This window comes from Corvus hawaiiensis, chromosome 3 (genome assembly GCF_020740725.1).
Source record: "Corvus hawaiiensis isolate bCorHaw1 chromosome 3, bCorHaw1.pri.cur, whole genome shotgun sequence".
Classification (NCBI taxonomy): Eukaryota; Metazoa; Chordata; class Aves; order Passeriformes; family Corvidae; genus Corvus; species Corvus hawaiiensis.
Window position 1 is genome coordinate 81,659,059 of NC_063215.1, and position 14,966 is coordinate 81,674,024.

General features: G+C 42.6%; 1 protein-coding gene across 4 annotated transcripts in view; it reads left to right on the forward strand.

Moving 5' to 3' along the window:
* The window catches only part of RMDN2 (regulator of microtubule dynamics 2), a 52,618-nt gene extending 50,820 nt beyond the window's left edge, over positions 1–1,798 (forward strand). For all 4 annotated transcript variants that reach the window (XM_048298581.1, XM_048298584.1, XM_048298582.1 and 1 more), the window contains exon 11: positions 137–1,798. In XM_048298581.1, coding sequence (XP_048154538.1) covers positions 137–190 — 54 coding nt within the window. In that variant the 3' untranslated portion in view covers positions 191–1,798. The remainder of the gene's footprint in view (positions 1–136) is intronic.
* The last annotated feature ends 13,168 nt before the right edge of the window (positions 1,799–14,966 follow it).

The following is a 14,966-nucleotide window of genomic DNA, read 5'->3' on the forward strand; positions in this document are numbered from 1 at the left end:
GCAGTCTTTACATTTTGTGGCTGTTGCAGTTGTGTGTTATGTCTGTTGTTAGTAAAGAAATGTGGATAGGCACATATTAGGCAAATGAAGGGATTTATCCTCTCTAAGTTGATGCATGGTTGTCTGTTTCTTTCAGGATAAAGAGGCCCAGAAAGACTTAGAGGCTTTACTTCTCACACTGAAGCTCTGATACTACATACTTTTAACTCTTCATGCTGTAATAAAATTGCAAAACTAAAATGAGAATCTACAGTGACTGGAAACTGCGGGTGAATTTCAGCTGAGTCAATGGCAAAACAGTCATTGATTTTGGTTGTCTTGGATAATGGCCTTTAAGTGTCCGGCAATTATGATACTAAAATAATACATTAATTTTTGATTCTTTATAATCTTGTACTGAAGTTTAATTTTAGATTTCTGACACTGTGAGTCTGATTCTCTGAACATCAAGTCCACTGCTGGCAATGGACATACTGGGGGTAAGAATGCAAAAGGAATAAATCTCACTTTGAAAGTTCAATCAACTAGTATGTGATGCCAGCATAGAACTGTGTGTAGCATAAACAAACAAAAAATGTTTCTATAGTAAATTATATTTATATCAACTAATTTACACAGATGTGTACAGAAGAAAATCATGAATATTTACGTTTACACATTTCTCTGCTCTTAAAAAATTACAATCTTGTTCAAGTTAAAGAAAGCCGCTGCCGCAACAAAGCTCTTTTTATTTTAAACCTACTGTTGGTTTTACAAAGAAATATGAAAATTTTATAAATTAAATGTCAAAGTTATAATTTATTTGTAACATCAAGTACAATATTAAAGATCAGACCAATTAAATGAAATTGTTTAGATTAATCTATTACAGCTGTGATGTTTAATGGATTTTGTATCACAACCTCCATCAAGTTTGTGAAGTCTGGCTCTCTCTTTGAAGAGTTGCCTAACGTGGTGTCATCAGTGTCTTTGAAGAACCTTGTCCAGCGTGTGTCCATCACTACCCTTTTAGATCATCTATGTAACATAAACTGTACATAAAAATAGACTACTAAAGACCTACTTCTGTCTGTGTAGGACAGCAGCATTTTCAATAAAATGTAGCAGATAGGGAAAGAATTTCCATTCACCACTGGCATGATCCAGAATACACCGAACTTTTTAGAAGAATAAAGGCTAGTTGTCATTGGCTTTTAATTCAGGATCTTAATCTAGATGCAGGGAGTATATCTGGAAGAAGTAGGCATTTCTGTTAAAGGACATAAAATTGAGTAAGGACAACTATATGTTCCCTTGATCTATTTAATGTGTAAGATGATGTGGATCACTTCATGGCAAAGACAGGGAGATCTTCACAAACTGAAATATGCATTTTACTTTTTTCTAATGTTCATCCTGTGGAAAAATAGTTTATATATGTCTTTCTCAATTCAAGAGTCCTTTTTTTAAAATACATAATTTCAGAGAAAAGGAGAAATACTGTGGAAGATAAATGCTATCAAACAGTTCATTCTATGACAGAGTGTTGTGATTCACACAGAATAATTGACTTGTGAACAGGGAAGCTGGAAAGGTGATACGTCGTGACTTTGGTAAGGGGCTGTTGCTAAAGTCTGCTTTGGACATTTTCACAGCCAGTGCAGGAAGCACAGTTTAAAAGAATCTACAAGAGTGATTTGTGCTTAGGGTTGTTGTTAACAATTCACTGTCACCTAGCAAGGTGTAATAAGGAGGCCTTTACTGAAATCAATTTTATGCTAATTGATATCCTTTATAAAATAAATTGGATTATGCAATAGATACTTCATTTACAAGTAATTATTGATGATGAAAGCTTTAAAGTGTATTGGAGGAATAGATTAGAACAAGAAGTTACTGACATTAATTGCTGAAATTAGGATTCACTTCATTAAGGGCAAATATAAAGTCTTGAATTGAAGTAATTAACAGAAAGAGATTGGAGGAGACCAGGCTAGTTGTAATTCTGTGGAAAAGGATATGCAGATTCCAGTGAGTGGCAAGTTAATCATGGGTCAATAATGTCACGTTTTTGTGAAAAAGCAAATTTCATACTAGACTGAATAAATAAGCATTCCCCATTAAATTCACATGAAATAACCTTTTACTCTGATTAGGCCTATTAAGTTCTAATGAGGTCTGTGCTGGTATACTGTATCTAGTTTCAGGCACCACACTTGAAGGAGGTTGGGGGCTAATTGGAAGGAGTCCAGCAGAGAGAGAGACAAGAAAGATGAGAGTGCTAGACAACATTATTTTGTGTGAAAGAATTTGGTGTGTTTAGTCTGCAGGAGCAAGGACTAAAGGAGTATTCACATTTTAAAAAGCTTTTGCAGCGAAGACAGTAAAAAAACAACCCCAACCTTGTTCTCCAAATTCCCTATTCATAGGACAAGAGGTAATTGCCTACCTTCAGATTAGGCATTAAGAGAAAGTAATCCTGATGGTAACTTTGCAAAGCCCTGCAATACATTTCCTGAGAACATTATAAAATCACTTACTTAAGTTTTAATATAAAAGTTAAATAAGATTTCATACATTGGCAGTGTTTAAGGCACAGTTCATCCTCTGGTAGAGGTTGGACTAGACGACTTCTTAAGATCCCTCCTGGCATTGCTGTCCCTGGGAAGTGCACAATTCCAGCTCCCTATGAGCCGTAGGCACTCCTGCAGGGGTTGAGAAGTTGGTGGGCTGTGTCTGCACACACTGGCCCAGCGTTTAGGCCCAGACTACCAAATGAGTTTGTACTCTGAAATATTTATCAGCATGTTTCAAGACTTGAATTTAAAGATGTGCATCATGATTGCCCTTGACTACTTATTATAACCATGGTTTTAATTCACATGGTTACATTTTTAATGAAATTTCTGATTTTATAAATGTAATTACTGATCTTTCTTTTCAGCCTTCTGAATTAAGCCCATTATTCTGTTTTAATTTTTGCTCATTACTAGTGTATATGTAGAATTACAAATTAACAGCTGGGAGAGAAAAGGTTGGGTTCAATTGTTCATTCTAAATTGTCTTTTGTAGTTTGCAGAAATATTACACAGGTAAGAACTGGCCAAGATATTTTCTGGTTTTAGAAGTTTTTCCTAGTTAGTATACATGAGCATTCTCAAATTTTTTGTTTCTGCTTTGCTAATCCGAGAACTTTTAAAATTGAAGCACATTCATTAAATTGTTACTTAATTGCTCCTTGGAATAAAGCTTTTGCATGTAGTTGTAGGCCCAGGCTATCTGTTCTCTGTGTCATACCAGCTGGAGAAAAAGCAAGCATAGCTCCAGAGGGCCATATGTTTTCTTTTTTGTTTAAAATATCCACAAGCAGACAGTGACTTCTGTAGTTTTGTCTCTGTGGAGGAGCTAGATTCTGTGAGTCTGTATTAACCCCCTGCAGGCTTTGAAGCCATATGGAGTAGATGGGGCTGCAGACTTCCTGAAGCCATGGTACCTCCTTCAGTTCTTCTGCTGTGGCATCTCTTGTTTGGTCTCTCCTCCAGTACCTACACTGTGAATCCTCTGTGGTAACTTGTCTCTTTACTTACTTGAAAAAAAAGTGAGCCCAGGGGACCTTGACCTGGTACCACAATTTATGTGCTTCATTACAGTTAAATCTACTAGTTCTGCCATCTGTGATGATTGAGGTAACTTTTATTTCTTGTGGTGAAGCTAAGGCTTCTGTCGCCAAATCCTAATCCCTTTGCAATTGTCCCTCTGTAACACACAAAGCACGTGATACATTTTTTTGTAGCAGTTGGCCACAGACACGTTGTGGAAATGGTTAGGAGACATACCCTCTCCTACTACTTTGTTTAGAGTTCTGTCTTTCCTTCTGCAGAGCCAGGGTGAGATATTCATTTCTGTGTAGTAATATCAATACACTGACTTTGCAATCAATTAGTAAGCTGTCCACCAGCGGTGAGTAGCTGATGATCTAGAAAAGAAAGTGACAAGTCCTATGTCCAGTTCAATTAAAAAAACCCTGTCACCTAAATCCATGCCTGTAGCTCTGTTATTATAGTAGTAAAAGGCTGAACTAAAAAACAAAGACCCCCAAAAGCAAAAACCAACACTGAAACCAAAGTAACAGCAAAAGAAATCCAGTGAAGAAATGGCTGCCAGAGAGCCAGCCATGCTGAACCCAAACACAGCAGCTTATTTGGATCTACTTATCTTCAGCCTTATCACCTTCTACTTGAAGTATCTACAACTGTAGGGAGGTATTATGAATTCCAGCAAGATTGGTGGGTTTTCTGGAATTTTTCTGGACATTCTGGAAGGTAGTCCTGTCATGTTTTTTTCAGTGGGCACAGTAGTGCATTACAACTACTCCAGATCAGAAAATCTTGTGGTAATGTGACAAAATTGTATTGCAGCATTCATCCAGTGCAAACTCAAGGAGTAACTCCGAAGGGCCAGCATTATTATTTGCTCTTTTTTCTTCTGCACATAAGGTTATATTATTTTCCAGCACTTTTCCTTCTTACAGGCTTCCAAGTTCCTTGGAGAAGAAACAAATCAAACTGTCTTGACAATACAAAAAGAAGTAAGCTTTTCTGGCCCTGTCTATGTTTGTGTAACCCATGCATGTGTGATGCTGGGAAATGAAGCACTGGAATTAAGAATGTGAAACATTAATAATTTTTTTTTTAGGAAATATTTTACTCATTTAAATAAACAACCAGTTACTCTAGAAGTATCTGTGGGATGCAGTGTGAACTTGAATATGAACAATCCAAGCTCTGTGCTTGGTAGTGCTGCTGACCCATGATGTGACTGTGGGGTTAAGCTACTTAGCTACATACCCAAGTTACACACACGCAAACACCGTCTGTCCACTCTTCATATGTTTTGTTTATTAAGATTAATTATGAGCTGGTTTGAGTTGCCTACGTGTATAAGCTAAAAATAGAGCCACACGATATTTACTGGGAATATTGTAACCTAAACATGTGTTAAGGATATGGGTGTGAATATGGATGTGCTTTTTCCAAACTAAGTTCAGGTTTCTGATTTATGGATAAAGGTAATCAACATGGCTGTTGAAATTTCAGTCTCCAGAGAGAAATGTTCTTGTTTGTTGTCCAGAAAAGTGTGGCAAATCAGCAAAGTAGATTCAGTGATTTACTTGTGTTTTCCTAATCTTGGAAGAGGATAATTTATGAAGAAATGAAAATTCATTTGTAAAGCTCCTGACTGTGGCTCTGGGTTAAGGATTACTGTTTTGCAGAATGTTAGGCCAGCTTACATAGTGCCCTGAAAAATCATATATGAAGTCTTAAAACAGTAATAAAATATGTTTTTCGAATTAGAACAGCAGAATATATCTAAAGCAACACTTTTAAGTGCAGTGAGGGGTTCATACAAAAGCACTGCTAGAATGTCTGTTGATTTTTATACCACCAGTGTATGGGTATTGGCAGTTTCAAGCACAACCATGTTGCTGGTGCCTTCACCCTTAATTCCTGAGCAAGAATTACCAGTGCACACTGGCACAGAAGACCATAATTGAGTGTGTGATCCCATAGTCATTTGACATCTTTGTTTTAGAAGTGTTTGTCTCACTAAAGAGTAGTTTCATGTGATTTGTTCTGTGGCATTTTGGTGTCATTGAGAGCTTGGCAAAACAGTCTCTGGACATCAGTGAGTCCCAGGCTTTGTGCCAGGATAAGATTTTGAAAAGTACCTGCATGGCCTTGTGTAGCATTTGCTTCTGTACTTCCTAGTACTCCGTCCAGCTTGTTCCAGCAGTGCGCTGCTTTCATGCCCTTTTACAGCCATTCCTACATGTCCCAACAGGCTGATTCAGGAAATGAGAAGGCAGGTATTTTCAGCTGTCATGGGAGAAATTCAAAACAATAGATCAAGGGGGAAAAAAGCACAAACTACTGGACCTGGATCTGTATGGTCATTTGAGCAATACTTTTAGTTAGTTATCCACCATATATGATTTCTCTAAAGGTAATTAGTTTATTTTCTCTAGAGGGGGAGTTTTGTGATTACTCTAGCCTATTGCATGCCACAGAAATTTTCCTCCCTCCCACAACTTATTTCCACATCTGAAATAATGGGGCTGACAAGGCTTTTTTCACCCACGGGGATGGTTTGAAATAAAATATGTAAGAAAAACACATGGAGAACACACACAGTAGTAAGTGCTAAAATAGGCTTTACCTTTTAGGCCTCTTTTTCGATTAGGCCCCAAAATGCTGTCAGGGAAGATGAAGCCTTGGGAAGCATTTATGCTGGTTCCTGGCTGGTTTGGAGCGTGCGGAGAGCCCGTGCAGCACGCAGTACCTCTGGCACAAAGTGTGTGAGCAAGTGCCCCAGCTGGTGAGCAGCAGCCAGCCGGGCAGGAGAGGCGACAGCCCCGGCTGAGCAACGGGGACAGCGGCCCCTGATGGGGCTCAGGAGGGCCCTGGCAGTGGGGAATTGGCACATTTGGTGCGTGTGATCAGCGGCTGAGCGTCCTTCGGGGATGTGCTCTGGCGGCTCGGGAGCTGTGTCGCTGCAGGGGCCTGCAGGATGGCGGCTGAGCCTGTGGCAGCTGCTGGCCTGGAGGCGAAGGAGGGGTGAGTACGGGCTCTGTGGGGTATCCGGCTTCACCCTGCTGTGTCTGTGTCAGGAGTGTGTGTGGGATACGGGTGGTGGGTGCTGTAATGGTGGGCGTTTCACAAGCCTTCGAGCCTGCTCGTGGCACCAGCCGGCATTAAGTTAAAAGAGGAAATCTGGAAGCTGTCCCTTGGAGAGCTACCCACAGGTCGACAGGATTTGGTAATACCTGTGGGGAGGCATGTTAAGTCTTGAGCCTGTAACTACCTACGTGCAAGACTTTCTTCTGTGCAGGGCTTTGACGCCCCGCAGGCCTGCCGTGACACCTGAGGGGATGCTCCAGGGCTCTGTCACTACCGTGTGCCTAGTGTGGCAAGTGACAGTGAAACGAAAATGGTAATTTTCTACTTTCCTTGCTTCAAAAGACGTGTTTGTTCATGTTCACCAATTTATATGGAAAAATACAAGGCAGAAAAGACATTTCAAATGCATTGCCTATGAGCTGCCGTTTTCCTGTGGTAAGAGCTTGTTCCTGTTAAATGTGTGCTCAAATAAAGCTAGGACACCAATGTGAAAACATTGCTGGGGTTCGTGGGATAGGGTATATTTTAGCTGCCGGTATTTCATTCCATTTCTTCCATAGCTGGTTACAGCGCTCAGTTACGATCCCCGCCGCCGGCCCTGCAGGCAGCCCGTGGTGGGTGAGAGGCACTCGGCAGCTGCTGCTGGCCAGCAGGGCTCCGTCTGCAGCGCTCTGCGAGGGGAGATTGCGCTGATTCCTCCAGCTGAGAGCTGCTTCATTAGCTGGCAGCCTTAAATGAAAGCAAAGGGGTGCTGTGTTTTTCTGAATGGTTTGGGGGGTTAGTCAGGCTAGAGAAAAAACTTAGGTGAAGGAGCTTTTTTTTATGTCAAACTGTGAGCAGCAGAACAGAAGCAAATGTTTAGTATATCCACAGTTGTGCCGACTGAGGGCAAACAGCCCGACTGGGTTCACCTGCATGGCAACATCCTGATTTCTGTGTTGCACTAGATGGTAGTGTGTTCCACAATCTGGTAGGATTGCTATGGATGCTGTCTGGTTTTGAATGCAGAATTGTAATTACACGAGAAGAAATTTTATGGACACTACAGTTTCTGTGTTTGTGTGTATATACATACAAAAATATTTGTGTGAATGGATATATCCATAAATTTAATAGAGGAGTTAAAATAGATAGAGCTTGCTGTGTTTTGTAGTTTTAATAAGCAACTTGATTACTTTGTGAACTTTTTGAAATTTCCATGTGAAGTGAAAACTCGAGAAAGACTCTGCCTGCATATCCTTTTATGTCATAACTTCTAAATGCACAATTAAAACTCCTTCATGAAAGGTAAATTGCCACAGCACATAGCTGGACCTCCCTCTGAGAGGAAAGACAGGAAAAATACCTGTTGAACACAGGGTACCTTGTGTGCTGGAGAGGAAATGCTAGATGATAACCCTGCAGGCTCATCTTTATATAGAGCTGTCAGTTCCTAGTGGAAGTCTCTTACATGTTCAATTTGGGCCAGGCAGATGGTAAAAAAAAAGGTAAAAGATGCTGTAAATTAATGTGTTAGCTTCCTTTGCCTTGCCTTCTCCAACTGTGAGCCTGTGAACTCCATGAAGGGATTACCGAGTCAGTGGGAATCAACACATAGTCCACCAACCCTTTCTCTATTGTCCGGATGATGGTTCCCAAAGCACCATATATGCTTCCAGGGAGTCTGTGTCTGAAGGGGAGGATGAGGAGCAGGGGAGAGCTCTATGTGTTGAGGAGGGGTTTTGTCTTTTGAGGGTGATTTTTTTGTCAGTAAGGATTATGGTTTGCAGAGAAACTCTCAAGGAGGATTGCTTAATACCCATCTGTGGTATGTTTGACTTTTTTTTGGTTTCCTGAACTCCATACTTGTTCACCAAAAAGTGAAGTAAATCCGGAGGGAGTGGGGAGGGGAGAGAAATTTCAGGCAAGACTGAAGCTGTCTTAGCTCTTAAGTATGTGGAGACTGAAGTGCATCCCCAAACGGCTCCTGCTGAGATGCTAATAACTGGTCTGCTCACCCTATTACATTGAATCTCTTCCAGTTTTGTTGCCAAAACAAGTGGTATTTTGAGTTATATTCCAAGTAGGGAGAAGTCAAAATGTAACCTTAAACCAGTGAGCTTTAGAGGCAGCTCTGCAGGGGCTGTGAAGTGCTTTTTCTGCCAAGCGTATGGGTGAAACATTCAGCAGGAACCACAGGCCTGCCAGGTTTGACCTGAGACAGTTGGTGCCCTGTGGCCAGAAGGGAAAGTGTCCATAAAAATTAAGTCCTGAGCAGAGCTGTGTACATCTCCAGGACTTCAGTTTCCATGAGTTCTGACAAATTCTGTTTTACAACGTTGATTTTCTTTGACTCCTCCTCTTTGGAGCTGGCTTTGATTTTTCTTCTGATTTTTCTTACACATGGCAGTCAGAAACAGAGAAATTTGGAACATTAGTTCAGCATTTTATTTCTGCACTGGTATCTTCATTACTATGTACAGCCTCCAAAATATTTAATGCTTAGTGCATACAGTATGTACAATTGAGGGGAGGGAATGCTGTGTTTACTGAGTTACTTGATCATATTTCTAATTACTTACCTGTTTTATCAGATAGGATCAGCTTTTGCAACTAAGTGGAGCATGTCTTTTTTCAGAATCTTATAAAAGCTACAAAAATATTTTTTGCACCAGAGATGTGGGAAATTGTACAGTTGCTCAATATAATTAAAATAAAATACAGGTGGTGTGGAAACTTGGGTACAAAGCAGCCCAGTTGCTCAAGTCCACATTTTCTTTTTTTCCAATGACATGATAGGTTTTCCAGTTATTGACAAATTTCAGAAGGATATATCTTGTATTCAGACAGGTTGAGTAATTTTTGGTATTGAAGGCATCAGGGCAGCCTTACAGAGACTCATGGTCTTTCAGCACAGATGGAATTTGCTGTTAGATTTTTCACATCACAAAAGCTGCAGTTTTTAAACTGGTTGTAAATTTAAGGGATGGTGTTGCAGTGGGGATCCTGCAACACGCATATACCAAACCAGGAGTCCCGTGGAAAGGAAATATATATGGACAGACAGATTCTTGCTAGCTGTTTCAGAGAGATGTTTATTTCTCCAGCCGCATGGCCGGAGCTCTGCCGAGGAACTGTTCCAGTCACGGGACCAAGGGTCCTTCTGCCCGCGCAGGGAACACAAACCAACCAATGGGAACGAGGCTGAGCAGGGACAGGGGAACCCCGTGTCTGTGCCCTCAGGGCCCCTCTCCCAGGGCTACACGGCAGGGGAGGGACCCCAACACCTCACCCGTTTTATTTTAATAAAAGGAGAATGAAAACAACTGGATAAACATAACAAGAACAGTTTCAAGACAAAACAAGCCACCCTCCTGAGTCTTTAAATGTCCAAACAGATTCTCTGGAACATCTTAGGGCTGACAGAAGGGAGACAGAACTCTGAGCATGCTTTGTGGGGAAACTGAGGCAGGAGAGGGTTTAACTTCTTCCCTCCCCCTTTTCATCCCCCACTCGGCATTGGAAAGGGATTTTTGGGGAAACAATTGGCAAAAGCATGGTTTTGTGAGGGAAACCATGGATGAAAAAACGGATTGGGAGTACACTGGGGGTAATAGGATATAGGGTAAAAGGGAAAGGTGGGATTAGGAAAGGGAAACTGTAGGGGGGGCTTACAATGGAGATACTGTCTAACATGACTACGATTTTTTGCATATATACTGCCTTTTACAGGAACACCATCAGGCCCAGTGACCTGCGATGCTTGTAACCCTTTTCTCCCTAGTACAATATTAAATTCCACCACCTCTCCATCTCCCAAGCTTGGGATGCATTTTTCAGGGTTATTCTTTTTAATAGCAGTTCTATGCACGAATATGTCTTGCTGGTTGTCACACCTTGTTATAAAACCATAATTTTGCTTAACATTATACCATTTTACTATCCCTAAGGTCTTAGTTACTATGATCTTTTCATTTTTCCGAGTGGCTGCTGTTTTCTGTCTCGCTGCGTCTTTGCTCTCTCCTTCGGTCGCTCCCGTGTTGGAATTGTCGGGGCTGCTGGTGCCTGCGCGCTCTTCCCGGGGTCGCGTTCGGGGCTGCGCGGGCCGGGCCGGGCCGCGCCGCTCAGTTCTCCGTGCGTCGCCTCCTCTGGTCGCAGTTTTGCTGCCGCTGCCAGGCGCTGCACCCACATCTCGGCCGGGCCCCCGAGCGATGACCACCCCGCGCCCCGCTCCAGCGCGTGTCTCGGCTGGGCGCGGCTCCGTTCCATCGCCACCGCCGCCAGCCGCCGCCCGCGTGCCGCCCCTCTCGGTCAGGCGTTCACGGGGCTCGCTCCACCACGCGCTGCACGGGGCCGTGCGGGCACTGCCGGGTCCCGCTGCTCCCGCCGCTCCTCGCTCCGCCACCGACACTGCGGCTCACGTGGCTCCGCCCGTGCGCGGGAACTGCCTCGCTGCTGCTCGCAGAGCGCTCGGTGCACGTGGCCTGGGCCGCACGGTCCCTGCGCCAGGCTTCCCTTCGCCAGGACACAGCTGACATTGCTCAACAGTCTCGGTAACTAAATAATATTCACGAAAATATTCTTCCATCGGCATATATTTTGACTCCAGTATTAACTGTGTCCAAACGGTTTTCCAAAAGCCCTTGGTAAGAATTAAATCCCAAGAAACATAGAAAAAGTTCTTAAACAACCATGCCAGGAAGTGTTTCAGTTCTTTTTGAGCTTGAATCAAGCTAAAATTTACAAATCGTTGTTCAAGAATCATTTTAAGTTTAAGATAAATGTCCATATGCGGCTCTGAGAGCCAAGAGTCTTCCCACGGTTCCTCCATAGTTTAGATACGGAATAGCAAAGCAAAACCAAGAAGAGGAATCCAAAGTTTCCAGGGTTTACTCACACAAATCAGTCGCTTAGGGATCGGGGATCGTTCTGCTCACAAATCTCCACCATTTGTTGCAGTGGGGATCCTGCAACACGCATATATCAAACCAGGAGTCCCGTGGAAAGGAAATACATATATGGACAGACAGATTCTTGCTAGCTGTTTCAGAGATGTTTATTTCTCCAGCCGCATGGCCGGAGCTCTGCTGAGGAACTGTTCCAGTCACGGGACCAAGGGTCCTTCTGCCCGCGCAGGGAACACAAACCAACCAATGGGAACGAGGCTGAGCAGGGACAGGGAAACCCCGTGCCTGTGCCCTCAGGGCCCCTCTCCCAGGGCTACATGGCGGGGGAGGGACCCCAACAGGATGGGGGGAACCAACAGATTTTGTGGTGTAGGAAAGAAAACAGTTTCCAGCACAATCTTATCATAATGATAATTCAGTAAAAACTTAAGAAAAATCATATTAATACCAGAATGAACATGTTAACCTTGAATTATATTTTTCTTATTAATTAGCACCTTTTTTTCTCCTCATGAGAGTGGCTTTAATGTTTCCTTGAAATTGATTTGCAAGGAGGCAGGTCCGTCAATTAAATTTTTAAAGAAATACATAAATGCACCTTGACTATGCTTCCATTAAACAGAGATCACATGGCACTGATCTGTAGTTGTATCCTAATAAGCAGATCAGCCTGCAAGGACACGTGGGGGAAACAGTGATGCTGGGCAACCACTGAGTCACCAGCCGTGTGATTCCCTCTCTGCCAAACCGCGCTGCTTTGCAGAAGCCACATCCATTGTTTCAGTTGTTCTCCTTAGTCACATTCAAGACAGTACTGCAAACATTAAAAAAGAAAGGAAGAAAGGAGAAACCCTGACGGGTACCAGGATTTTTGCTTTGAGTCTCTTGGGTTCCCAGCTGTTATTTGGAGACTCAGCCTCTCTCAGTTGCTGAGATGCCTGGGGCACAGCGTTTGTTCCAGGAACACAGCATTTTGTTGATTCCACAATTAAATGCTATGGATTTTAATTTGCTCCTTACTCATTTTTCATTTCCTTAATTTTTGGCATTCAGATGCAATTTTGTTGAAAAGATTGCCCGGGGACATGAACACTTTCCTGGAGCTGAAAGTGTGATTAGCAAAGCACTTTCCTAGGATCTTCTCCTTAAGACCCATCCCTTTCCCTAGGGAAGGGCTGGGCTTGCTATGAGGGCTATGGCTGGAAATGCACACATAAGTTTTGTGGTTACAGGAAGCCCTAGAGAGAGGTTTGGTGAGGGGTTTGGCTGCATCGATGTGATGGTGTTACAATTAGCTCTTCTGTTTCTAGATCATGGAGTGAAATTCATGAGCCTGCTTGGGATCCCAGGCCATGCAAGGACCAGGGAGAATTAAGGCATCTCACAGTGTAGCTTCATGGTGTTGTTTTGCTCAGGGTCTGCAGCCTTCCCTGTTCAAATGCCTGACATAGCATGTGTGTCTGCATCCTGTGAGGTGTTCTCAGTCCATGCTCTAAACCTGGCAATGAACCCCCTTATTGGTGAAACTGATGTATCTGCCATTCGGGAATGAAGAGACTTGTCTGCCCCTAAATCCCATCATTGCCCTTGTCTTAGATGTATGGGTGCCCTGAGTTTGTTTTACGTTTATGCTACCCTGGGTTTATTTCATGTTTGCATTTTGTCAGACATTACCAGTGGTGTCTAATTTAAGGGATTAAATTTAACTAACTGTTGGTGACTGTGGGTTGGTCCCAAACAAGGTGGTCTACTAAAATCACCTTGTGTTTGGGAATTGGCCGCAGCATTATTTACTAATTCCTGAAATGCAAGGGAGAAACAATGCTAATGTGCATCTGTGTGGAAGATGTTTGGCAATATAATGTTTTGCTGTGATAACTTCTTATTCAATGATTAATCATTGCAAGGGCTATGTCCCAATCCTTTTGTCTTCCTCCTGCAAAAATATGAAACTCAACTGCAGTACTTTTATCTCCTTACGTGAAAGCTTTCACAGAAAGATTATGGGCAGGCTGTTGTCCTCCTTTTACATGGGAGTTAGGTGTCTAAATGACTTCTAGGGGATATTGTCTTGAAAGCTTGAGAACCCCATCCTGAGGTGAAGCAAAATATATTGGAAGTGCCGGATATTTATTGTACTCAGGCATAACCAGAAGTTTTGTCCTGCTAACGTAATCCATCTTCTGTTACTCTAAGGACCAGTTGAATTTCCTTGGTAACAAACACCCTTCCTCTACTCCCAGAAAGCTTAGACTTAACTGGCAACATCTGGAACCAAGGAAACTTCAGATGACCCAACTCTGTAGTATCAAAATCTCTATGTGATCTGTTCACACTGGGAGAGCAGTGTTCAGTCCTACTGCAGCATCAGGCTGCTTAATGGGGTATGTGTGTCTTTCTCCAAGTAGGAGTGAAGTATGAAACAAGACATAAATCTGGTCTTTTATTTCTGCCAAGGGAAAAATGTATAAAAAAAGAGCATGGTGATCTCATTATTCCTATTGTTTTTCATTGAGAAATAAGAACAAAGCTTGTGCTACCAGAACAAGTTCTGTCAGAAGAGGTAGGCATCCCAGCTGTGAACTAGGACATGCAAGAATGTTTAAAGTTTTTCTCCTAGCCAGCTTATATGTACAAACTCTGCCACTTCTTGGAATGTTCTTATTAATAACTAAGACACATGCTGGTTCTTTAATTTACCATGGATTAAGCTCTCAGGTTTCATCTTGCTGGTCAGACTGAAGAGAGGGGAGATGTCTGGCTGCAGGTGAAGATTGCCCTTTGCTAGGAGATGCTGAGGTCTCTTCTGAATGAGACCAAGAGGCTCTATTTCTTATATATTCCTGTAATTGTCTTTTGCTGTCCCCTTGCTGAGCAAGATATTAGGGGCAGATCAATGAACTCCAACCCCAGCTTTGCTTTTAATTGCAGAATTACTTCTGCTGGTCGTAACTCAGTTTTTCCCTCTGCAAGGGTAACTCTGTGTGGAAACCTCTAATCCTGGTCTTCTTAATCTGAAAGCCACAACATGACTACAGGGTTATTGCTTTGCACCTGGCTATGTATTTCTGCTCTGAAAAAAAGAGCCTGTAGGCTCTAATGTTGTGGGTAGCCCAACATGAGGGAGATGTTTCAGCTAAGCCTTGGCCCTTGATTATCAAGGGTATGATACATCATTGTATGTCCAGCTGCACCAGACTGGAGCCAAAGATGGAATGTGAGGCCTCTCTTTCTGGCCCCGTGCTCATTTCCAGCAAAAGTGTTGCTCCCTCTTGTGTAGTCTCTGTGCCTCTCTTTCCTTGTTTGAGCTCTTCCCTGGGGTTCGGGTGGGCAGGATCGCAGATAGTCTTGCCTCCTGAAGATGGTGTCCTAAGATGAATGAATGAATTTGTTTGGTTTTGGATATGCAAATTTCTCAACAGAT